General features: G+C 48.2%; 1 protein-coding gene across 1 annotated transcript in view; it reads right to left on the bottom strand.

The window, feature by feature from the left end:
• The window catches only part of LOC100604194 (myosin light chain kinase 3), a 34265-nt gene extending 10244 nt beyond the window's left edge, over positions 1–24021 (bottom strand). Inside the window, 10 exon segments of the mRNA XM_030795612.1 lie at positions 2411–2481; positions 8498–8639; positions 10284–10393; positions 10853–10928; positions 11636–11741; positions 13294–13651; positions 16620–16740; positions 18696–19107; positions 21034–21124; positions 23497–24021. Of these exon segments, the coding sequence (XP_030651472.1) occupies positions 2411–2481; positions 8498–8639; positions 10284–10393; positions 10853–10928; positions 11636–11741; positions 13294–13651; positions 16620–16740; positions 18696–19107; positions 21034–21124; positions 23497–24021 (2012 nt within the window).
• Positions 24022–26330: the final 2309 nt, after the last annotated feature.

The raw sequence follows: 26330 nt of genomic DNA, 5'->3' as shown, positions 1-26330 counted from the left end.
CACTTGAAGTCAGGAGTTCAAGACCAGCCTGGCCAACACAGTGAAACCCTGTCTCTACTAAAAATACAAAAATTAGCCAGGCGTGGTGGCGGGCACCTGCAGTTCCAGCTACTCGGGAGGCTGAGGCAGGAAAATTGTTTGAACCCAGGAGGCGGAGGTTGCAGTGAGCCAAGGTTGCACCACTGCACTCCAGCCTGGGTGACAGAGCAAGACTCTGTCTGAAAAAAAAGGAAGAAGAAAAAGAAAACAGCCAGCCATTAGGAGAGAGAAGGAGCTTCCAGAAGAGTTGAAAATTCAGCTGCAGCTGAAAGACCTACCTAGAAGATGTATGATTTGGCCTGCCGTGGTGGCTCATACCTATAATCCCAGCACTTTGGGAGGCCAGGCAGGCGGATCACGATGTCAAGAGATCGAGACCACCCTGGCCAACATGGTGAAGCCCCATCTCTACTAAAAATACAAAAATTAGCTGGGCGTGGTGGTGGCCACCTGTAATCCCAGCTACTTGGGAAGCAGAGGCAAGAGAATTGCTTGAATCCAGGAGACAGAGGTTGCAGTGAGCCGAGATCATGCCACTGCACTCCAGCCTGGGTGACAGCATGAGACTCGGTCTCAAAAAAAAAAAAGATATGTGATTCCCAGAGAAATGTCATTCTTGGAGGAAACAGAATCCTGGAACAATCCTGGAAGCTGGGCATACAACTACTGCCATGTTTACGAACTGAGGATGCCTGAAGGTTTAGGGGAAGCCTTCCCAAATGCCAAGGGTCTGCTACTACCACTGCCAAGAACCCACACCACTGGGCATGCATGCCGTGGGCAGGAGCTCTCCAGGCGCACAGTACTCAGCACACATGTGACTGGACTTCACAGCACCTATCTGTGAAGAGAGTAGGGTGATGGTGAAGGGGGCCGCTGAGTGGGGTGCTGGGCTGCTCAGTTCTGTGGGTTCCCCAGGCCTCCTGGGGCCAGGACATGCTGGGCTATGCGATGCATCTGTCACCACCCCTGCCCTCCAGGAAATGACCAGTTTAAATACAAAAAGTGAGTATGTGACAGTGTTGGGTGGTGCCATGGGTAGTGTGGCACCCCTGGGCTACACAGCAACATTAGCCACACTGCACTAGGCTTCAGGCATTTTAAGAGACTCTGAGATTTTTAACATCATATACAATGGGCCTGATGTGGTGGCTCACGCCTGTAATCCCAGCACTTTGGGAGTCTGAGGCAGGAGGATCACTTGAGGTCAGGAGTTTGAGACCAGTCTGACCCACTTAGTGAAACCCTATTTCTACTAAAAATACAAAGATTGGCCACGTGTGGTGGCGGGAACCTGTAATCCCAGCTACTTGGGAGGCTAAGGCAGGTGAATTGCTAGAATCCAGGAGGCAGAGGTTGTAGTGAACAGAGATTGCACCACTGCACTCCAGTCTGGGTAACAGAGCAAGACTCCATCTCAAAATAATAATAATAATAAAAAATAATATACAATGTTTATTTATTATTTATTTATTTTTAGACAGGGTCTAGCTCTACTGCCCAGCCTGGAGTGTAATGGTGTGATTTTGGCTCACTGCAGGCTCAAGTGATCCTCCCACCTCAGCCTCCCAAGTAGCTGAGACTACAGGTGCTCACCACCATGCTGGGCTAATTTTTGTATTTTTCATAGAGATGAGGTCTTGCTATGTTGCCCAGGCTGGTCTCGAACTCCTGGGGTCAAGAGATCCTCCCTCCTTGGCCTTCCAAAAGTGTTGGGATTACAGGCATTAGCCACTGTGCTGGGCCTACAATGTTTACTTTATGCCCTGAAACTTGAGAACCTAACCTCCCGGATAGGATGGGTCCACACTGTCTGTGTATTTTCTCATTTAACCCTCATAACAACCCCCATGCAAGCAGATAATGTATTATATCACCATTTCACCAAGATGTAAACCAGTCCTGAGTGGTTACAGAAACACCTACCCATGGCACCACCCAACACTGTCACATACTCGCTTTTTGTATTTAACCTGGTCATTTCCTGGAGGGCAGGGATGGTGACAGATGCATCGCATAGTCCAGCACCTCCTGGCCCCAGGATGCCTGGGGAACCCACAGAACTGAGTAGCCCAGCACCTCGCTCAACAGCCCCCTTCACCATCACTCTCCTCTCTTCTCAGACAGGTGGAGTGAAGTTCAGTTAATTCCATAGCCTTTTAGGAAGAAGCAGAGCCCACAGCACAAAGCCAGCCCATGCAAGAGCAACAAGGCCTGTCTGCAAGTCAAAGGCCACCAGCTTCTGTGCACAAGAGCTTTCTTGCATCAGTTCCAAAACTCAAGCATTAGCTGGGTCAGAAGTAACCATACCCAGAGAGCCACAAAGAGTCCCAAGGAATTTTGTTAAGGTATCTACATAAAACTCCCTTACCTTCTGGCCAGCCCAAAGTCAATGATCTTAATTTGATGTCCTGTCTGATTGACGCACAATATGTTTTCTGGCTGGGAAAGAAGGAAGTCTGCTTAGTCCAAGCAATAGCTGAGGAGGTCTGCAGCTGCCACACTTGTCCATAGGCCTCTGTTTTCCAGCCTTCAAGGGACATGAATGGCTCAGGGCAGCCCTGCAAGGGCTGGATAGATAATGGAAATACATGAAGGGGCTGGTGAGACAATAAGGATTGGTGTGGAGTGTGGGGAACTGGAGGCTCCCAGCCTGTGTAAAGGGACAGCACTACCCAGTCCCAGACACTGGTCACCACGTAGGAGTGCAGGCACAATGCCAGAGTTTCTCAGTCCTCAAGAGAAGCTGGGAATTCAGGGGTTTTTTGTTTGGTCAGTTTTGTTTTTAATTAAAAAAACAGAGATGGGGTCTCACCATGTTGCCCAGGCTTGTCTCGAATTCCTGGGCTCAAGAGATCCTCCAGCCTCAGCCTCCCAAAGGGCTGAGATTTCAGGCATGAGCCACCATGCCCAGCTAGGAATTCAGGTTTTTATGTGAAAATTCCATGCTTTTAAATGTTAACAACTAAATGAAATCTAAACTCACGTCTCAGAGCCCAACAGAATACCTCTGTGATGTATAATTGGCTCATGAGCTGCTTGTATGGGACTACTGGTTTGGGGCTGGGTTTCCAACACTGGCTGTACATTGGAATCATCAGGGGAGCTTTTAAAATGCCAATATTATACTGGAATGCTAAGAGAATTTAAAAAAAAGAAAAAGAAAAAGTCCCAGTGTCCAGGCCTCAATCCTGACCAATTACATCAAAACCTCTGGGGTGAGACCAAAGCATCACCGGTTGGTTAAGGAGAGCAGAGCTGCTGAATGTCCACCTGCCATTCTGCAGTGACAGCTGTGGCCCATGGCATGAGGGTGGCAGCCTTGGCATGCCTCTCCTCTTATGGCATTTGGATCAGCTCTGAGGCCCTGAAGGAGTATGGAAGGATGCTCGCTACTCGTGCATGACAAATTTGGGGGTATGTGTGTTGGGGGCTTGAGGACAGAAGCTGAGTGAAGATGTAGGGCTTATGAGAGACAGGACTTGCAGACCCAGTGTCCAGTGCCTGAGGCCCAGGGGCTCATTACCTGGTTCTGTAGCCCGAGATGAATCCCTCCCCATTCCTGAAGACTCAATGTCTCCATATGTAAAACGGGTGTAATAACCTCTTCACGTCTGTCCCCCCAGAGGGTGTGAGGATAAAATGACATAACATGCATGAAACACTTTACAGCTTCCAAAGCAAATGTCAGCTACTGTTTCTCCCAACAGAAGTTTTCATTGTTATTTATGTTACAATGGGGTTGTACAATTCCTCAGATAGGTGCGAGAGAATGGTGTTTAAAAATCTCTGTCTTCTATATAAGATCTAGAATAACACTGTCCAATAAAAATATAACGTGAGCCACATATATAGTAATTTAAAGTTTTCTAGTATGCACATTTAAAAAGGTCAAAAGAAACAGGTGAACTTAAATTTTATAACATTATAAGTAATACAAATAATACTGATTTTTACCATAAAACTCACCTTTTTTGGGGTGGGGGTGGGGACAGCATTTCACTCTTGTCGCCCAGGCTGGAGGGCAGTGACAACGATCTCGGCTCACTGCAACCTCTGCCTCCCAAGTTCAAGTGATTCTCCTGCCTCAGCCTCCCGAGTAGCTGGGATTACAGGTGTGGGCCACCACGCCTAGCAAATTTGTTTGTATTTTTAGTTGAGATGGGGTTTCACCATGTTGGCCAGGCTGGTCTCAAACTCCCGACCTCAGGTGATCTGCCTGCCTCAGCCTCCCAAAGTACTGGGATCACAGGCGTGAGCCATCTCGCCCATCCAGAACTCACCATTTTAAAGTGTGCAATTCAATGATTTTTAGTATATTCACAGAGTTGTGTAATGATATCACTATCTAATTTTGGAACATTTTCATCATCTCAAAAAAAAAAAAACATACCCATCATCAGTCCTTGTCCATTCTCCCCTCACTTCCCACCCCATGGCAATCATTAATGTATTCTCTTTCTCTGTGGATTTGCCTATTCTGGACATTTCATATAAGTGGAATCATAAAACATATGGCCTTTCATGTCTGATTTCTTTCACTTACCAGAATGTTTTCAAGGTTTATCCGTGTTGTGTAGCAGGTATCAGCACTTCATTCCTTTTCATGGCTACATAATATTCCACTGTATGGATAAGACCATATTTCGTTTATCCATTAACTAATAAAATTAATGAGTATCTGGGTTGTTTACACTTTTGGCTATTATAAATAATGCTACTAAAACCATTTGTGTACAAGTTTTTGTGTCAACTTATGTTTTAATTCTCTTAGGGGTATAGCTAGGAGTAAAATTGCTGGGTTATATGGTAATTCTATGTTTAGCATTTTTAGGAACTGCCAAACTTTTAAAAAAGTGAGTGCACATTTTACAACCCCACCAGCAATGTATGAGGGTTCCAATTTTCCCATATCCTAGCTAATGCTTTTTTTCTTTTTCTTTTTTTTTTTTTTGAGATGGGGTTTTGCTCTTGTCGTCCAGGCTGGAGTGCAGTGCCTTGATTCCGCTCACTGCAACCTCCGCCTCCCGGGTTCAAGTGATTCTCCTGCTGGGATTACAGGCATGTGCCATGACACCCAGATAATTTTGTATTTTTAGTAGATACAGGGCTTCTCCATGTTGGTCAGGCTGGTCTCAAACTCCAGACCTCAGGTGATCTGCCTGCCTTGGCCTCCCAAAGTGCTGGGATTACAGGCATGAGCCACCGTGCCCAGCCTTTAACACTTTTTATTGTCTGTCATTTTTACTTTTTATCGTAGTCAGTCTAGTGGATATGAAATAGTATCTCATTCTGATTTTGATTTACAATTCCCTAGTGACTAATGATGCTGAGAATCACTTCATGTGCTTAGTGGCAATTGTATGTTTTCATTGGATAAATATCTATTCAAATCCTTTGACCATTTTTTAATTGGGTTATTTCTTTCTATTGTTGAGTTATAAGAGTTTGTTATATGTTATAGATACAAATCCTTTATCTGATATATGATTTGGAAATATTTTTTCCCATTCTGTGAGCTATTATTTTACTTTTCTCATGGTATCCTTTGAAGTATGAGATTTTTTTCATTTTGATGAAGTCTAATTTATCTCTTTTTTTAAATTATGTTTTTAGTGTTGTATCTAAGAAACCATTGCCTAATCCAAGGTCATAAGAATCTATTACTATGTTTTCTTCTAACAATTTTATAGTTTTAGCTCTTACATTTAAGTCTACAATCCATTTTGAATTAATTTTTGTATATGACGTGAGGTAAGGGTCCAACTTCATTCTTTTACATGTAGCTCCCTAGCATGAGGTCCCAGCACAATTGTTGAAAAGACTATAATTTTCCCATTGAATTGTCATGGCATCTTTGTCACAAATCAATTGACCATAAATGTAATGGTTTATTTCTAGACTCTCAGGTGTATTAATTTGATGCACATATCTAACCTTACATCAGTAATACACTGTTTTGGTTTCTGTAGCATTGTAGGAAGTTTTGAAATTGGGAAAAGTTAGTCCTCCAAATTTGTTCTTTTTCAAGATTGTTTTTGTTGTTCCAGGTCCCTTGAATTCCCATCTGAATTTTAGGATTTCATTAATATCTGGAAAGAAGCCAGCTATGACTTTGATAAGGATTATGTTGAACCTGTAGATCAATGGGGGAGTATTGTCACCTTAACAATATTATATTTTCCAATCCATGACCATGGGATGCCTTTCCATTTATTTAGGTCTTTGAATTATCTTAACATTTTGTTGTAGTTTTCAGAGAATGTCTTGCACTTATTTTGTTAATTTTTTTCTAAGTATTTTACTCTTTTGATACTGTCACAAATGAAATTATTTTCTCGATTTTATTTACAGATTGTTCAGTCCCAGTATTTAGAAATACAACTGATTTTTGTATATTTGTCTTGTACACTGCAACCTTGATGAATTTATTAATCCTAATAGTTTCCTCTCTTTAAGATTTTTTATATACAAGAGCATGTCATCTGTAAATAGAGACAGTTTTACTTCCTTCCCAGTCTGAATGTCTTTTATTTATTTTCTTGCCTAATTGCCCTAGTGATAGCCCCCAGTAAAATGTTTAATCCAAATGGCAAGAACAGATATCCTTGTCTTATTCCTGATTTTAAGGAGAAAATATTCAGTCTCCTACTACAAACTATAGTGTTAGCTGTGGACTTTTCACAGGTGGCCTTTATCAGGTTGAGGAAGTTCTGTTCCTCATTTGTTTATTATTTTCATTATGAAAAATTTTTGGATTTTGTCAATTATTTTTTCTACATCTATTAAAATAATGACACGATTTCATCCTTTATTCTATTAATATGGCACATTAAGTTGATTTTCATATGTTAAACCAATCTTGCATTCTTGGGATAAATTCCACTTTGTCATGTATATAATCCTTTTTATATGTTTTATTCAGTTTGCTAACATTTTATTGAGAATTTTTGCATCTATATCCATAAGGGATTTTGGTCTGTAGCCCTCTTTCCTTGTGATGTCATTGATTTGGTATCAGGATAAGATTAGACTCATAAAATGAGAAGGAAGCGTTCTCTCCTCTTCTATTTTTGGAGGAATTTGTAAAGGTGTTAATTCTTCTTTAAACATTTGGTTTTTATTGCATTTGCTTTTGGGTTCTTGCTCATGAAATCCTTGCCTAAGCCAATGTCTAGAAGGGTTTTTCCAATGTTATCTTCTAGAATTTTTAGTTTCAGGCCTTGGATTTAAGTCTTTGATCCATCTTGAGTTGATTTTTGTATAAGGTGAGAGATGAGGATCCAGTTTCATTTTCCTACATGTGGCTAGCCAATTATCCCAGCACCATTTGTTGAATAGGGTGTCATTTCCTCACTTGATGTTTTTGTTTGCTTTGTCAGTCAGTTGGCTGTAAGTATTAGGGTTTATTTCTGGGTTCTCGATTATGTTCCATTGGTCTATGCACCTATTTTTATGCCAGTACCACATACTACTCAGCCATAAAAAGGAATGAATTAATGGCATTTGCAGCCATCTGGGCCAGATGTGGTGGCTCACGCCTGTAATCCCAGCACTTTGGGAGGCTGAGGCAGGATTGCTTGAGTCCAGGAGTTCAAGACCAGCCTGGGCAACATGGTGAATCCTTGTCTCTATATAAAACACAAAAATTAGCCGAGTGTGGTGGCACGCGCCTGTAGTCCTGGCTACTTGGGAGACGGAGGATCACTTAAGCCTGGGAGGTCCAGGCTGCAGTGAGCTATGATGGCACCACTGCACTCCAGCCTGGGCAACAGAGAGAGGCCCTGTCTCCAAAAAAGAAAGAGAAGAGAGAGGAGAGAAGACAGAGGAGAGAGAGAGAGAGGGAAAAGAGAGAGAGAAAGAAAAAGAAAGTGAGAGAGAAAGAAAGAGAAAGAAAGAAAAAAGAAAGAGAAAGAAAGAAAAGAAAAGAGAGAAAGAAAGAAAAGAAAGAGAGAGAAAGAAAGAAAAGAGAGAGAAAGAAAGAAAAGAAAGAGAGAGGGGGAGGGAGGGAGGGAAGAATGCATCATAGGACCTCCTTTTGTGTGTCTGTGAGTCATGCCAGCTTGCTCACAGAGAAGTCCCTTCAGCACGGAGGTCTGGCGGGAGGAACTTTCACTGTGTATTTTACACACTACTCTGTTGTCTATATTTGTTACCAAAAGCCTATGTTCCCTTTTGAACTTTTAAAAAAACTAATCTTAAAGGTATTTTTAAAGAAGAAAAGCTCATTGTTTCACTTAATCTTCAAATAATACTTAAAGAGGTACAATTATCCAGATGGAAGAACTACAGCCCCAAGAGGCAGCAAGAGTGGCCTGTCCCAGACTCCAGAACTACAAAATGACAGAGAGCCAGGAATGGAAGCCGGGACTGTCTGTGGACAGAGCTCTCAATGGGGAGAGCATGCCAGGGGCTAGGGCACCAGGGGCCCCTACCGCACGCCCAAGGCAGAACCCACCTTGAGGTCCAGGTGCAGGATGCAGTGCTGGTGCAGGTAATGCACGCCCTCGCAGATCTGCCTGGTGAACAGGACCACATCCAGCTCAGTCAGGTGGTACTTCTCGTCTGTGATCCGGTCAAAGAGCTCACCCCCGTCCACGCTGCCAGAGCAAAGGGAGAGGCAGGCACCAGCCTAAGCAAAGGCTTTTCAGGGCTTGTCCACTGTCATCACAGGGCCAAAAGAGGCCAGCCCGGGTAGGCCCGCCGTCACACCCCATGGGTCACAGGGCTGCTGCCACTGCCCTTGGGTTTTTTGTGTGTTTTGTTTTTAGACAGAGTCTCACCCTGTCGCCCAGGCTGGAGTGCAGTGGCACGATCTCTGCTCACTGCAACCTCTGTCTCCTGGGTTCAAGTGATTCTCCTGCCTCAGCTTTCCGAGTAGCTGGGATTATAGGTGCTCACCACCACACCTGGCTAATTTTTGTATTTTTAATAGAGACAGGGTTTCACCATGTTGGTCAGGCTTGTCTCGAACTCCTGACCTCACATGATCCACCTCGGCCTCTCAAAGTGCTGGGATTACAGGCGTGAGCCACCCTGCCAGGCCTGCCATTGGGGTTTTATTGGGACCTTTGCTCCAGTCCACTCCCAGCAAAGATTAGGGGTGGTAAAAAGGAAGTGACAGGTCAAAGGGAAGAGGGGATGGCCATCAGTGTTGATGATCCAGGCACACTCTGGATGATCCTGACCAGGGCTGCGATCTCATTCGCCTATGGAGGCCAACTCGCACCTTTGTGGCATAAGCCTAAATGGGCCAATAAGGCCACACATGAAGCAAACATGTTCTGAAGACACACGGTCTTTTGCTTTATCTTTTCTTTTTCCACTTTCAATAAGGACATGACATGACAAACGTTTTACTCTCTTCAGCTTGGCCTGTAAGGAAGACAGCAACACAAGCACAAATATGAACAGCCTCTGAGCCCTTGGCCCCAGCACTGGGGCGGTTGGGAGTGGTGGGGATTGTGGCAAAGGAAACCTGGTCACCCTGTATACAAATGGCAACCCCTGGGAGCTCCCACACATCATTTCCACCTGGAAAGCAGGCCCGGCATTTACTACATCTTTTATGTTTTCAAGAAAAGCCAGATATCTAGGTTTTAATGTGAAGCTTCCTAATTTCCAATGGTTAACAACAAATTCCACATTACTAAAAACAGGCAGAGTGTGGTGGCTCACACCTATAATCCCAGCACTTTGGGAAGCTGAGGCAGGAGTATTGCTTGAGTTTAGGAGTTCAAGACCAGCCTGCGCGACATACCAAGACCTCATCTCTACAAAAAAATTTAAAAATTAGCTGGGCATTGTGGCACATGCCTGTGGTCACAGCTTCACGGGAGGCTACAGTGGGAGGATCACTGGAGTCTGGGAGTTCAAGGCTGCAGTGAGCTGTGATCGCACCACTGCACTCCAGCCTGGGTGACAGAGTAAGACCTTATCTCTAAAAAAAGTTTCAATTTAATTTAATTTTCAAAAAATTACTGAAAATAGTATAGGTCAATTGACATACATATACCTGCAGGTCAAATCAGGCTCACTGGCCACTGGTTTGTGACAAAGTTGTTTTGTCCTCCACATTCCATACTGGAGGTCAAATAGCCAAGCCAGAGAAGACAGGATGACACGACCCTGGACGTGCCAGGAAGGGGAAAGGACAGAGAGGGCTTTGCCTCGAATGAAGGCTCTAAGCCCCAGCACTGAGCCCTGGCTTGAGCCGAGGCGGCCGCCCCACCTCTGATACTCACTACTCCATGACGAGGGTGCAGCTGTGCTTGCTCTCGAAGGCGTCATAGAGCTGGATCAGGTTCACGTGGCTGAGCTGGTTCATGATGCTGATCTCGTTCTTCACGTCCTCCTTGGGGGAACCAGAGGACAGAGGGATTTCCAAGCGAATGAGTCAGGAAGAGGAGCCAGGTGACCTCCCGAGACAGACACAGAACTCTTCATCCTTCCTTATTTCCTATTCTCACACCAGGTCTCCCTGACTCAACACCCAAACCAGATTCTACAACACAAAGGGCCTGAGTGTGACCCACTCATCTCACAGACAGGAAACCTAAGGCCCAACAAGGACAGGACCTTCTTGCCCCAGGCCCCACAGGCAGCTCTACAGAGCTGCGCCTGGACACCTGTGCATGGTGGGTGGGTCTGGACCCAGGGCTGTGAAGGGGACTTCCTGACTGGAGGGTGGGAATCCAGGAAAAGAGCAGGAATAAGTAGCATTTCCAGCTCAGCATGGGAGCCTGGGGGCCCTAAGGGAAGGAAAGGAATCCTGAGGCTGGCCACAGGGACCTGGCCCATGCAGATGCCTCACCCGGTCCTTGGCGCTCTTCACTTTGATGATCTTGGTGGACTTCTCTGTGCACCTGTGGACCTGGCCAAACCGACCCCTGAAGAGACATAGCCACATGGCAGGCTGAGATCCCAGAGGCTCATCCCACACCCATCCCTGGACTTCTGGGTTCGACTCCTCCACACACAGGCCGTGCGGACCATCCTACATCCCAGAGTGCAGCCTGTCATCACCCCAAAACCCTGCTGGCTATCCTGAAACCTGCAAAGCAACTCTTCACCCAGGCCATTCTGCATCCCAGGGAACATCCCCTCATCCCACACCACTGAGGCCATCCTGCACCTGAAGGAACATCCCCCTCACCCCACACCACCCGGGACATCCTGCACCCCAGGGAACATCCCCTCACCCCACACCACCCAGGCCATCCTGCACCCCAGGGAACATCCCCTCACCCCACATCACCTGGGCTATCCACCCTAAAGAAACTTCTCCTCACCCCACCTCATGGTGGCTTTCTGGCCACCTCCAGGCTGTGCCTCCCATACCCACAGGGTGCCCGCTCTCCTGAGCCTCCCCTCCCCGACGCCACGTGGGCTCTCCTGTCCTCTCAAGCTATTCTCTTTCCCCCACTCTGTGGGCCACCATGCACCCCATGCTGTACGGGATGTCCCACCCCAGCCTTGGCTCCATCAGCTCCAGAGAGAGTCATCCTGCAGCACCCACCCCAGTTCTCCAGGTGGTCCCGACCCCGCCCCGTGACTCCTGCTCTAAGCCCCCCTACCAAGGCAGATGCCCACCTACCCTCCCAAGACTTCGTGCTGGCACACCTCGTAACCCGCCGAGATGGAGGTCTCCTTGACGCTCACTACCCGGTGTTCAAAAGGAGCTGGCGGGGCCGGACTGTCATCTGCTCAGGAGGAATAAGGACCCGTGAGCCTCCTCTGTGCAGCCCACACCTCTTGGTCACCTGTGCCAGACCCACTTAGCTTCCCTTGGTCCACCACGCCCTACGTACAGCCCTGGAATTTGAAACCTTTTCTCCAAACCATCTCAGTAGAGCCATCCATTTGGCAGAGAAGGGAGCTGAGTGTCAGAGAGGTGAGGTGACCACTGAGGTCACACAGGGAGCCTGTGACAGACAGCACTCAAACCCAGGTCTCCCGGCACCCAGGACAGTGCCCTTGGCAAGGCCGAGAAGTTCTATCCAGTCTGTTCATGAGGTCTAGAACAATCCTAGTGGATCTGTGTGGCCCGCAGGAAACAGAGGGCCCACGTGGACAAGGTGATGGGGCACTTAGTGACGCCACTATTTTTAAAGGGACTGTAAAGTCAGGGCTGTGGAAACTCGCAACGGTGTTATGAGAGGGAGGCAGCTGGAGAAATAAACATCCACCCTCTCTCCTCTCACCCTCCATCTCCTGCCAGCTGAGCCCAACCAGAAGCTCAGCATGACAGCCCGTGATGGAGCCAGGGGGGCAGGCCCCGGGGGCACAGGATGGGGAGGGGGTGGACAGGGGATCTGTCTGCAAGGGAAACAGACGACGGCCAGCACTTGGAAAGATTTGCTTGTTTGTTTGTTTTTTAATGGTTTAGGGTTGTTTTATTTTAATCTTGTCCTTCCGAGGTGATATGAATACTTAGAAATGTTACAGGAAATAGACTAAATGAATAAAACAGAAGCTAGAACACACAGCAAGTGCAGTGGTGTGAACAGGTTGTGCACCAAGGGCTGGAAGGAAGTCGGCTCGGGCTGGTGTTTGTTCAGGGATCGCCATGGGAGCACTCTGCCTGCTCTCCAACTACCGGGAACACTGACAGCGGTCCGTGGACAGTTATCAGACCAAGGAGGGTGTGACCCTAGGGCTGGAAGGGTTGAGGGCTTTTAGAACAGAAGAACACACCCTGGGTCACTAGCCCGGGTGGGTGGGAATGGCTGACAGTGGTCACAGACACCAATTCAGGTCTTTGCTTTTTAACAGAAGCCTTCTCTCTCTCAATCCAAAATGAGACTCATGGTGGCAAGCTCAGGCAGACAGGTGGCAGTAAGAAATCTCCCCAGTGGCCAGGCACAGTGGCTCATGCCTGCAATCCCAAAACTCTGGGAAGCTGAGGCTGGAGGATCACTTGAACCCAGGTCAAGCCTGCAGGGGACTACGATCATGCCACTGGACTCCAGCCTGGGCAACAGAGCAAGACCCTGTCTCCAAAAAAGGAAATGTACTCAGGTGGGCCACACGTGTGCCCTCTCCCTTACCTCTGCAGCCAGCCCAAGTTCAGGCCCCGCATCTTTGTGCCTTGGTCTCCAGCCCCAGGATGTACCTGGAGATGTTCCTGACTCTTGGACGCCCCCAGACTCACATGATCTACCCCTGGAAGCTACAGGAAGACTCCCCAGGAGTAGGGACTCCAAACTCCTTCCCCTCAGGGCTCGTGTCTAGCCAGACAACAGCCCCACTTACCCAGAACCACGCTGCCAGCCTCAGTACCTGGGGGCGTCCTCCTTACTGCTTCGGCTCTGCCCAGAGCCCTGGCTGCACAGTCCTGCTCAGGCTCAGGGTTTCCCGCCCCTGGGCCTTTGCCCTGCTGCAGGCCCAGGGCCCCAGCCGCGTGGTCGTTGTCGTCGCTCCTGGCCACGCTTCATCTCGTGCCAGGCTCGGCCCCAGCCCTTTTCTCTTCCTCTGCCTTCACTCCCCCGGGGCTGCGGCTCTCCTGCAATGGGGAGAGCTCTCTGGCTCCTTCAGGGGTCTGTTCTCTGGGCTCAGTCCCAGGGACTTGGAGGCAGCAGGAGTACCCATCTCTTGTATGTGGATGGAGATCCTGGGGTGGAGAGAAACGTGGTGCTGAGGTTAGAGGCAAGGACTCTGGAGTCAGAACAGACGTGGGTTCCAATGCCCACTGCTGCCATCATTGACAATGGCCCTGGGGCCCTGCTAGACAGGACACGAGGGCAGGAGCTGGCTTCAGTGGCAGTTGGTGCCATCAGCTCCCAGGATCCCACCGGATGAGCGTCCTGGGAAGCTTGAGAATGGACAGGGGTGAGGACCATACACCCCTGAGAACCTGCTTCTGTCCCAGGAGAACTGAGGCTTGTAGGCGGGAGGCCCGGGTCCCTCTACCTTTCCCTGGGCCCAGTTTCCCTTTCACTTAAATGAAGAGAAGGAGAAACCAACTCAAACATCACACTGGAAGCCCCAGATCAGAAGTATTTGTTTAAAATCAGTCAATTCCAGTTGGGCACAGTGGCTCACACCTGTAATCCCAGTGCTTTGGGAGGCCAAGGTGGGAGGATCCCTTGAGGCCAGGAGTTTGAGACCAGCCTGGGCAACATAGCAAGACCCCATCTCTACAAAAAATAATTTTAAAAAACTTGGCCAGGAGCGGTGGTCCCAGATACTCTGGAGGCTGAGGCAAGAGGATTGCTTAAACCCAGGAGATGGAGGCTACAGTGAGCTATGATCATACCACTGCACTCCAGCCTGGGCGACAGAGTGAGAGACCCTGTCTCAAAAACTAAAATAAAATAAAATCAGGCAATTCTCATAAAAGACTAGACTTTCTGTTCATCTTGAACAAACAGAAGAGCTGGCTGTGCTGGGCCCATGTGCCCACGTGGTTGAGGAACAGCTCTCCACCTCAGCACAGACCCTGTGCACCCTGGCAATGCTCCAGCTCACTTCACTCATTTTCACTGCCCAGACTCTGCAATACTAGGGTTTGTGAGCCCAGATGGAGGTGGGAAAGGCCCTCTGAGCCCCGACCTCTAGAAGGAAGGACTCTGATTCTGGCAGTCAAGTCACCCAGGAATCCAAACCCTCCCTCTCCGAGTCTCCCCAACTCTGGCTGCCTCTTGGTGGGGCTTCTTTTTGCTGGGCCACAATCCCACAGCACAGGGTCTATGTGTATTAGTGGGTGAGGGTGACAGTTTGTGGCGGGGACTGAGTCTCAGCAGGGAGGCAGGTGGCCTCGATTCTGGGCTTAGCTCTGCCAGCAGGTTGCTGGACAGCTTTCGATAAGCCTGGCCTCAGTTCTCTCTTTTGTCTTCAGGGACGGTGATACCTTACAGATGCACCAAGAGTCAACCAAGAGAGGAGGGCACAAATGCAGGGGTTCAAAAGGGCTAAAATGGCGCAACTGCTGTGGAAAACTGGAGGCTCTTCAGAAATTAAAAGTAGGATTACTGCATGTTTCAGCAACTCCACTTCTGGGTATATATGGCAGAGAATCCAAAGCAGGGTCTCCAGGAGACATCTGTACACTCATAACTGTAGCAGCATTACTCACAACAGCCAAAAGGTGGAAGCAACCCAAATACCCAGTGACGGATAATACATAGACAGAAGGTGGTGTCTACGCATTATACAGCACAGAATACTATTCAGCCTTAAAGAGGAGGGACGTTCTGACACACACTACAGCATCGATTGACCCTGAGGACACTGTGCTCAGTGAAATGAGCCAGGCACAAAAAGACAAATCCTGTGGCCAGGTGCAGTGGCTCACATCTGTAATCCCAGTGCTTTGGGAGGCCAAGGAGGATGGATCACCTGAGATCAGGAGTTTGATACCAGACTGGCCAACAAGGAGAAAACCCATCTCTACTAAAAATACAAAAATTAGCTGAGTGTGGTGACACATGCCTGTAGTCCCAGCTACTTGGGAGGCTGAGGCAGGAGAATCGCTAATTGCTTGAACCCAGGAGGTGGAGTTTGCAGTGAGCTGAGATCATGCCACTGCACTCCAGCCTGGGTGACACAGTGGGACTCCGTCTCAAAAAAAAAAAAAAAAAAGACAAATCCTGTATGATTCCACTGATATGACGACCCTCAAATACTCAGATTCACGGAGACAGAAAGTACAATGGTGGCTGTCAAGGGCTGAGGGGCAGGAGGTGTTATTTAGTGGATGATGAATCTCAGTTTTGCTAGAGGGAAACGTCCTGGAGATCTGTCTCACAACAACGTGAATATACTTAACACTACTGAGTGTACACTTTTAAAAGGTTAATATGGGGCTGGGCACTGTGGCTCACACTTGTAATCCCAGCACTTTGGGAGGCTGAAGCAGGAGGATCACTTGAGGCCAGGAGTTCGAGACCAGCCTGAGCAACATAGTGGGACCTGTCTCTACAAAAAAATAAAAAATTAACCAGGCATGGTGGCACATGTCTGTAATCCCAGCTACACTGCAGGATGAGGTGGGAGGATCACTTGAGCCCCAGAAGTGGAGGCTGAAGTGAGCCGAGATGGCACCACTGCACTCCAGCCTTGGTGACAGAGTGAGACCTTGTCTCAAAAAAAAAAAAAAAAAAAGGGGGGGGTGCTAAGATGTTAAATTTTACATTATGTGGTTTTTATCCCTATTTATTTATTTATTTATTTGCGACAAAGTCTCAGTGTTGTCCCCTAGGCTAGAGTGCAATGGCACGATCTTGGCTCACCGCAACCTCCGACTCCCAGGTTCAAGCAATTCTCCTGCCTCAGTCTCCTGAGTAGCTGAGATTACAGGCGCCTGCCACCACGCCCAGCTAATTTTTGTATTCTTAGTAGAGACAGGGTTTCACCATGTTGGCCAGGCTGGTCTTGAACTCTTTACCTCAGGTGATCTGCCCGCCTTGGCCTCCCAAAGTGCTGGGATTACAAGCGTGAGCCACTGTGCCTGGACAGTTTTTATCCCAATTTTTTAAAAGAAAACAGTGAAGCCTTTCTCCAGCAGCTGAAGGCCCTGTCCCTGTGTCTGAGCTGCTGGACCTCTCTGACACACCTGTCCCTAGGTGCGTGTGACTCACTGGGTGGGAGGTAGAAATCCTTCCAACACTGTGCCTTGGGACTGGGCATGGTTCAGTAATGACAGGTAGGAAGGGAAGTGTGGCATCCATGGCAAGCCACTCCAAATCTAACTCAGGCCTCCTGCCAGACCAAGGGACACAGGAAACTGCTGCCAGTCAATGGTCAGCTGAGAAGGCCAGCAGTCATGACTTCCCTTTGGGTCTTCACTTCCAGGGGCATGGAGTGAAGACCCTAAAGGCACTTAGAAGCAGCTCCTGCCACCTTCAGTACCCAAAGCTGTCTACCTGCCATGTGGCAGACTCACGGCAGGCAGTGCTGACCAGTTCCAGCTCAGTGCTTCAGTAGTCATGGCCTCAGGATCCTCTGGGTTTGTTTGTTGTTGTTGTTGTTTGTTTGAAATAGGGTCTCACTTTGTCTCCCAGGCTGGAGTGCAGTGGTGTGATCATAACTCACTACAGCCTCAACCTCCTGGGCTCAAGTGATCCTCCCACCTCAGCCTCCCCAGCAGCATGCATGGATTACAGGTGCACGCCACCATGCCCATGGTAACCCAGCTAATTTTTGTAGAGATAGGGTCTTGCTTTGTTGCCCAGGCTGGCCTCAAGCTCCTGGGCTCAAGCGATCCTCCTGCCTCGGCCTCTCACAGTGCTGGGGTCAAGGCATGAGCCACAGTGCCCAGGAGGATCCTCTGCACAGGCAGCCATGGCCCGTCACAGCTGATACTTGACTTCCAACCTATTTTCCTCAAAATACACCCATGTCTGAGGTGAGGAAGGGCAGGTAGTGATCTCCTCACTTCCTGAGGCCGCTGCAGGTCTGCTGGGCCTGAATTCAGCCAAGGGTTGAATCCGAGATAGAGAACTTTTCTTCTCTCTCAGAATCTTTTGAGGCCCCTAACAACTTCATAGACAGTTCACCCCCAGCCCCAGATTCCACATTTAGTGCCCTGGTTCCGATCCCGAGATGCCTGCCAGGAACCCCTCCCTCCAGCCTGTGAGGCCTCCTGGGAGACTCCCATTTCCTCCTAGAACCAAGTCTGACAAATGATCTGGGTTTCTCTGCCTGTCACCACAGCAAACACAGACACCAGATCCACTCCCTGAGCCAGGCCTGGGTTCTCCATGACAGGTCAGGGCCACCCCGGGCAGGCGCAGAAGATGCTAGGAAACACCAGGTCCCTCCGAGAGAAGCCCGGGGGCACAGTGCCCTTCAGCAGGGCTGCTCTGGGGACCGGGACGTGCTGGGGAGGTCATGAGAGTCTGCAGGTTCTTTACTCTGCTACAGACGTCTGCCGAGAGCAGGTCCTCAGGCTGCGTTCTTGGGGCAGGGCAGCTGCCACGACTCCACCTCCAGGACTTCTGCGTGAGCCTCCCGAAAGCCCCTGCGGCTAACTCAGCCTGCACCCCTCTCACATTCCTGAGGGCCCTGTCCTTCTCTCCCCACCGTATTATTTAGAACTTAATTAAATGCCGACTTGAGGAAGCAGGATGGTGCAGTGATTGGGGCACAGGTTCCGGAATCCGGTAACCCGGATTCAGATCCCAACTCTATGAATTCCTATCTGTGGGGCCCTGGGCACTGAGAGCCTAAGTATTCTCATCAATGAAATGGGGATGACAACCACATTCACCTCCTGTGGATGGCTTGAGAATAAAAGGTGAACCCGGTGAAATGCCCAGCCAATGGCCAGCCCGGGGGCAGGTGCTCCGTGAGCCCCATCTTTTAGCTACTGTTAGTACTGATCTAAGAGCTAGTGATTCTCAACCCTGTTCCCCATTAGAACCACCTGGGGAGCATGTAAAAAAAAAAATCTAATTCCTGAGACTCAATCCAGACCAATTCAATCAACATCTCCAGGCATATTTATTTTCCAAACTCCCCCCAGTTATTTCTAGTGGGCAGCTGGTGAGCAGTGGTACTCTAAGCTCCCAGAGGCAGGGCCCAGGCATCCTCCCCATTCCCCTCGCAGGAACAGCCCAGGAACATGTATGCAGTGGATGCTGCCCACGGCCGAGCTCCAGCGAGGGGCCGCAGTCCATCCCCTCCCTCGCCCAGCCTGGAAGAGCTCCTGTTACCTTGGAGGTGTTTCTCCACCACTGTGGGCTGTCCTGGCCCAGGCTGGCAGCCCTGGAGGCCCTGGGCACTGGAGGCCAGGCCCTGGAGTCAGCCTCCTGCCTTCCTCTAAGGGCTCAGGGTCAGGCCTGCTGGATGATGCTCCTTGTCCTGCACCTGGTGCAACCTCCAGGCTCGAGGAGACCACATTGACCATGCCGGGTACTGGAGCCAATTCCAGGCCAGTCCTGAGGTTCTCACTGGATGTCTCAGGAGCCTTGGTTTCCACCTTTGTGGGCAGGGGCAGGTGGCCAGGAACACCATCTCCTTGGCCTGGTGAGACCACTGCCTGGGCGGGGTCAGCTCCCAGCCCTGACGCTCTGATGGGGGGCAGCTTCTCCACTGTCCCCTCCAGCACATCCGCCTTCTGGCTCTCTACAGGAAAACAGGCAGGACAAAAATGCACTCCCATGTGTAGGAGTCTGCCACAAAGATACTGCAAGGAATCTGCACAAGGCCATTCAGTGCTCAGGTTTATAATAGCCAAAGACTGGAAGCCACCCAAATGAAAGAAGCTGGTTGACTAAACCATGATGCATCCAACAAGGAGTATGGCACAGCCGTGAAAAAGGGAAATTAATATCTCTATGGAAGCCTAGGCAACACAATGAAAGGTTGCCTTTACTAAAAATAAAAATTTTTAAATGAGTTGGGCATGGTCACATGTGCCTGCAATCCCAGCTACTTGGGAGGCTGAGGCAGGAGGATTGAGCACAGTAGATAGAGGCTGCAGTGAGTCATATTCACGCCACTTGCACTCCAGCCTGGGCAACAGAGTGAGACCCTGTCTCAAAAAAACAATCTCTAAGCATAGCTATGGAGTGATCTCTGGATATACTGTTAAGTGAAAGAAAGCAAGGTGGAGAATGGTGCGTCTGGCATCCTGTTTCTCTAAGAAGGGTGCATGTGTGAGTGTGTATGTGTGCACATGTGCACATAACCACGGATCATGTTGTCTAGTTAGACTGGACCTCAAGGGAAGGAAAAGACAAAAGTTTTTTAAATGGTTACTTACATATCGGGGAGGAAGCGGGGTGCAGAAAACAAAGGTAGAAGATAGACTTCTCTTTTATTTATTTTTTATTTTTGAGACAGAGTCTCGCTCTTGTCACCCAGGCTGGAGTGCAGTGGTGTGATCTTGGCTCACTACAACCTCCACTTCCCTGGTTCAAGGAAGGTTGGAAGAACCTCCACTTCTCCTGCCTCAGCCTCCTGAGTAGCTGGGATTACAGGCACATGCCACCATGCCCAGTTAATTTTTTGTATTTTTAGTAGAGACAGTATTTCACCATGTTGGCCAGGCTGGTCTCGAACTCCTAACCTCAGGTGATCTGCCCACCTCAGCCTCCCAAAGTGCTGGGATTACAGGTGTGAGCCACCGTGCCCAGCCTCTTATTTTTAAGTAAAAAAAATTTTCATAGTGATGGAGTCTCACTATGTTGCCCAGGCTGGTCTCAAACTCCTGGGCTCAAATGATACTCCTGCCTTGGCCTCCCAAATTGCTGGGATTACAGGAATGGACCTGCACCTGGCCTCTAGACTTCTCTTAATAAACATTGTTTTGTCTATTTGACTTTGGAACCACGTAAATATCATGCAAAATTATACAAGAAAATTAAAGGTTAAAAAAGTAATCCATAAACATTTAAAGCATTTGAATAACAAGTTGGTGGCATAGCCTGCACAGAAAGGTACTACAGTTGGCCCTTGAGCAACACAGGTTTGAACTGAACGGGTTCACTTAGATAAAGATTTTCTTCCTCCTCTGCCACCAAGACAGCAAGACCAACCCCTCACCTTCCTCGTCCTCCTCAGCCTACTCAATGTGAAAATGACAAGAATGAAGACCCACTTCCACTGAATGAACAGGGAATATATTTTATCTTCCTTGTGATCATTGTAATAACATTTTCTTTTCTTTAGCTTACTCTAAGAATACCATATTTAACAAGCATGTGTTAATTGCTTATTTATGTTATCAGCAAGACTTCCAGTCAACAGTAGGCTATTAGTTAAATTTTGGAAGAGTCAAAAATTATACTTGAATTTTCAACTGTGCAGGAAGTCAGTTCCCCAACCCCGAGTTGTTCAAGGGTCAACTGTATTCCAGGTGGTTTTGAAACACAGCAATTGACTATGTGTCTCTGGTGGGATATATATGACAAAAAACCCTGCAAAAACAACAAAAAAAGAAGATTTAACAGTTGCCCAGGAATCATACTGTGGGCCGTGTTGTTCGGGCCTTTATTCTGCAGCTGTTGTGTCTGCAATGTCAGATAAAGCAAATGGGGTCCCACTCACCTTCCCCAGGCTCCCTGGCACCAGACTGCACCCCACTGGCGCTCAGCACATGCTTTGGTTTTGCTCCCTCTTCTTCCACTCGCTCTTTGTTCTAAAATAACAACCATAAAAAATGTCATCATTATCATCAACATTGCCATTCAGGCCACAGACATTTGATTAGCACCTCCCCCTTGTTTAAGATAAGGGCATTTAGGTTATTTCACACAGTCTCACAGTAACATTAGAGAGTAGACACTGCAATTATCACTTTAGAGACAAGGACACTGAGGCGTTCCCAACTTCATGAAATTTAAAAGAGGAGGCGCCCAGCTTCACACCCAGAACCACCTCCTTTCCAGGGCTTCACCATATTCCCCATAAGGGATGAACCCAGCCCCCGATACAGGGTTCAAAATAGGCTGGACTCCAAAGGACTTAGACTAGAGATGGAAAATAATCATTTAAATATCTATATATTTAAATTTATATATAGATATTTAAATATATATATATATATATATATACACTTTTTTTTTTTTGAGACAAGGTCTTGCTCTGTCATCCAGGCTGCAGTGCAGTGGCACAATCTCGGCTCACTGCAACCGCTGCCTCCCAGGTTCAAACGATCCTCCCAGCTCAGCCTCCCGAGTAGTTGGGACTACAGGCATGGGCCACCACACCCTGCTAATTTTTGTATTTTTAGTAGAGACAGGGTTTCACCATGTTGGCCAGGCTGGTCTCAAGCTCCTGGACTCAAGCTACCCTCCCTCCTCAGCCTCCCAAAGTGCTGGGATTACAGGTGTGAGCTACCACACCCGGCCAGAGATGGAAAATAATCTTAATATGCCAACCCAGATCAACTGATCATGGCTACTACAGCATTGGTTTCAGTTGAATTCTGAAGTCAAATCCATGCTTAGGGGGAAACAGTGCCAAGGTCAATTAGTAATGTGTGCCTGGGAGCTGGGTTGGGGGATCCTATGGTCACCTCTTTACAGTGTAGCAGTGTAGCCAGGGGCATGGACTCAGGAGCCAGCCATGCTGGGTTTGAACCCCACCTTCACCACTTGGCCAAGATCCTTAAATTCTCTGCATCTCACTTTCCTCATCTGTTAAATGTGGATAATCATGTTATCAGCCTTGTAGAGTCAGTGGGAGGATTTGGGAGTAATGAGCAAATGTCTTAGAAGTGTGCCCAGCACATAGTGGGTGCTCAATAGCTCTGCTGATTTTGTCCTGCCAGGAACCAAGAGCTATCAGTGTTAAACGAGCCCAGTGTAAGGACACTGGCCCAGAGAAGCTCTCAGAAGCTTTTCCTTAAATCCAAAGGGTCCACACCAGACCAGTGCCTGGCCTGCCCATGCTTTCACCCATAAAACAGCCCAGAGCCCTCAGTATGCTCAGCTAGTCCACACTCAAGCAAATATTTCCAGATGGTCTGACCTCTTGCTGGGTCCTCATGCAAGAACATGGTGCTTCTGGGGGTTTGGACCCTTCGGTGAAGTCCCTAAGATGAATCCCAGCACATGTTACAGCAGCAATGCCAGCCACAGCCCAGAGCCTTGCTGGGCCCCCAGGTGTAAGGCACTCACCAGTCTCTGGGCTTCTGTGGCTAAGGCAAGAGAGGCCCCTGTATCAGTGAGTGCCTTATGCCTGGGGGCCCAGCCAGGGCCTTCCCCTGCCTTGCCACAGAAGCCCTTAATTAGAAGCCCAGAGGCCAAAAACAGCTCAGGACATATTTTGTTGGGCTTGCACTTTTTTTTTTTTTTTTGAGACAGGGTCTCGCTCTGTTGTCCAGACTGGAGTGCAGTGGTTGGATCCCAGCTCACTGCAGCCTCGACCTTCCAGGATTAACTGATCCTCTCACCTCAGCCTCATGAGTAGCTGGGACTACAGGCATGTGCCACCATCTCCAGCTAATTGTTGGTTGATGTTTTACAGAGACAAGGTACTCACTTTGTTACCCAGGTTTAAATTTTTCAATTTGTTCCCAACTTTTAAAATCTATGAGAGTTTTACAGTTAGGATCCCCTTTGGGGTGACAGAATTGTTTCCCATTTTTACTGTGGTGATGGTGACATAGATGGAAACATTTGTGGAGCTATATATTTGAAATGCGCATAGTTTGTATGTATGTGCAGTTTATTATATGTAAATTATACCATCATTATTATTATGTAATTACTATACCTTAATAAACTCACTAGAAAAAAAAAATCTAAGTTCCCAGCTTTTCTTAAAAAATCTGAGGATGGCCGGGCGTGGTAGCTCACACTTGTAATCCCAGCACTTTGGGAGGCTGAGGAGGGTGTATCACACGAGGTCAGGAGTTCAAGACCAGCCTGGCCAACAGGGTGAAGCCCTGTCTCTACAAAAATACAAAAATTAGCCAGGCATGGTGACAGGCACCTGTCATCTCAGCAAAACAAAAACAAACAAACAAAACACACACACACACACACACACACACACACACACAACCTGAAGATCTGGCAACTCTAGGCCAAGATGGCAAAACTCGGCTAGGGCAGTCCCCTCTAAGCAGGGCACCACAGCTGTCCCAAATGTCTCCCCAACCCTAAGGTCGTGGTTCCACTGTTTGTCTACATCGTGCCCACTCCTCTCAATTACTACCTGCTCATTACTTTGCGATTCCAGGACACCAAGCTTTGACCTCTGAACAGTAAGGACACAGCACATGGAGAACACACAGCCCAGCACCTGGCGTGGGGGAAGCACTTCATCAAAACTGCTCATTGCCGCTGTCACCATGATCACCAGCGTCATCAGTGTGGCCCAAATCCCCTGCTCAGCAGACAGCTCCCCCTTATCCTTCTGCAGGCTCTGTCCTGCCGCCCCCAGAGCTGGGGGAACTGGAGGCATGAAACAGACCTCCTCCTCTTTTACCCACTGGCAGAAAGGGACTTGGACAGACTGTCCTTTGGCAGACCTTGTTGGGCTCAAACTGTCCTCTCCTTCCCTCATCTTTAGGGTAGGCAGGCGCATGCGTGTGCACCCCCCACCCCCAGCTGGGTGCTGTCTTCAGGGCTCAGCCTTCTAGTCCCTGCCGTTTCTGTGCTTCCTCACACACCATTCTAGAGGACTGGTGCCTCTGAACACATATGCCTGGGGCTGTTTTCCAGGAGACTGCACCTGGCTTTCAGGGATGATCGAATTCACTGCTGGAACCAAATGAAGTGCCGCTGGGTACTTCTGAAGATCTCAGGAGGACCTTCACAAAGTCCTGGCACAATTTTCAAATTTAACCGCCAGGGCTAGGATTTAATTCCATTCCACAGATAGTTGCCATGCCCCACTCTCCCAGGAAACACAGTCCCCAAGAAGCCTCCATAATGCACGGCGTTCAGCACTGACGATGTGTTTTGCAGCTGTGGCTGTGTCTCAGTTCACCGCTCATTCTCTGAGCCCTTCCTGCAAGACCTGTCCTGGCCTCAGAACACGGAGGAAAGCAGAGGCTTCCTGTCATGGGCCAATCAGCAGCCGACAGCCTGATGGGGAGACTGGACTAAACCTCAAGACATCACTAACATGTTTATTAAACGCCAGGGCCAGAGGAGAGATCTAGCAAGTTCCAGTGGGGCAGGACAGACGGGAAATGGCACAAGAACTCAGAAAAGAGGAAGTTCTATGACTTCCCTTACCCAGAAATGTCTTCATGCAACATGTGAAACAGCTAGTTTCATTAACACATGAAGTGCTCTTACAAATCAATAAGAAAAAGGCAAAAAAACAAAATAGGAAAGAGGGGGAAAAGATATGAGCAGGCAGTTCACAGAAAATACAAAAGGTTTCAAACCTGTGAGTGATGTTCAGTCTTCTAGTAAAATAAATATACATCAAAACTGTGAGACGTTAGTCTAGCTTTGGTTATATTTGAAATTTTCCATAATAAAAACCTAAAATTTTTTCGTAAGTTCAAAAGGTTAGCTTTAAGAGACATATAAATATTTGTGTTATCTGGGTCTGATACAAATAAACTGTAAATTTTACTTTATTTTTGTGAGACGGAGTCTCACTCTGTCACCCAGGCTGGAGTGCAGTGGTGCAATCTTGGCTCACTGCAACCTCCGCCTCCCAGGTTCAAGCGATTCTTCTGCCTCAGCCTCTGGGGTAGCTGGGACTACAGGTGCATGCCACCATGCCCGGCTAATTTTTGTATTTTTAGTAGAGACGGGGGTTTCACCATATTGGCCAGACTAGTCTCGAACTCCTGACTTCGTGATCTGCCCACCTTGGCCTCCCAAAGTGCTGGAATTATAGGCGTGAGCCACCACACTCAGCTTTTTTTTTTTTTTTTTTTTAAGATGTAGTTTTTGCTCTTGTTGCCCAGGCTGGAGTATGGTGGTGCAATCTTGGCTCACTGCAGCCTCCAACCTCCTGGGTTCAAGCAATTCTCCTGCCTCAGCCTCCCGAGTAGCTGGCATTACAGGCATGTGCCACCATGCCCAGCTAATTTTTGTATTTCTATTAAAGACAGGGTTTCAGCATGTTGGCCAGGCTGGAGTGCAGTGGCGCAATCTTGGCTCACTGCAAGCTCCGCCTCCCGGGTTCACGCCATTCTCCTGCCTCAGCCTCTCCGAGTAGCTGGGACTACAGGCGCCCGCCACCACGCCCGGCTAATTTTTTTTTTGTATTTTTAGTAGAGACGGGGTTTCACCGTGGTCTCGATCTCCTGACCTCGTGATCCACCCGCCTCGGCCTCCCAACGTGCTGGGATTACAAGCGTGAGCCACCGCGCCCAGCCACTAAAATATTTTTAAAGTATAAGATAATCAGGGAAATTTGAACACCGAACTTCAGTAATACTAAAAAGTTATCATTCTGCCCAGTGCAGTGGCTCGTGCCTATAATCCCAACACTTCGGGAGGCTGAGGCAGGAGGATTGCTTGAGCCCAGGAGTTCAAGACCAGCCTGGGCAACCCTGTGAGACCCTGTCTCTAAATAAAAATAAGTAAACAAAGTTATTCACTTTTTTAGGTGTGATGATAGTATCAAGATTATGTTTTTTAAGAGCCCTTATCTTTTTGCTGTAAGTGCTAAAACATTTATGAAAGAAATGATCCAACATCTCAGATTTCCTTAAAATAATCTGAAGGGGGAAGTGGGTGGGGAAAAGAGAAAAAAAAAACATGCACAATAATTTCCCATCTTCATTCACCAGAAAGGCAAAAAGCCGCGGCGGTGCCGCGGCGGATGGGGGAAAAAGCCGCAAAAAGCCGCGGCGGCCGGGGGACAAAAAGCCGCGGCGGTAAAAAGCCGCAACAGCAGGGACAAAAAGCCGCGGTGAGGGGGTA

Source organism: Nomascus leucogenys, chromosome 17 (assembly GCF_006542625.1).
Source record: "Nomascus leucogenys isolate Asia chromosome 17, Asia_NLE_v1, whole genome shotgun sequence".
Lineage (NCBI taxonomy): Eukaryota > Metazoa > Chordata > Mammalia > Primates > Hylobatidae > Nomascus > Nomascus leucogenys.
Note: the sequence above shows the minus strand (reverse complement) of the source record. Positions and strands in the feature narration are given on the sequence as shown.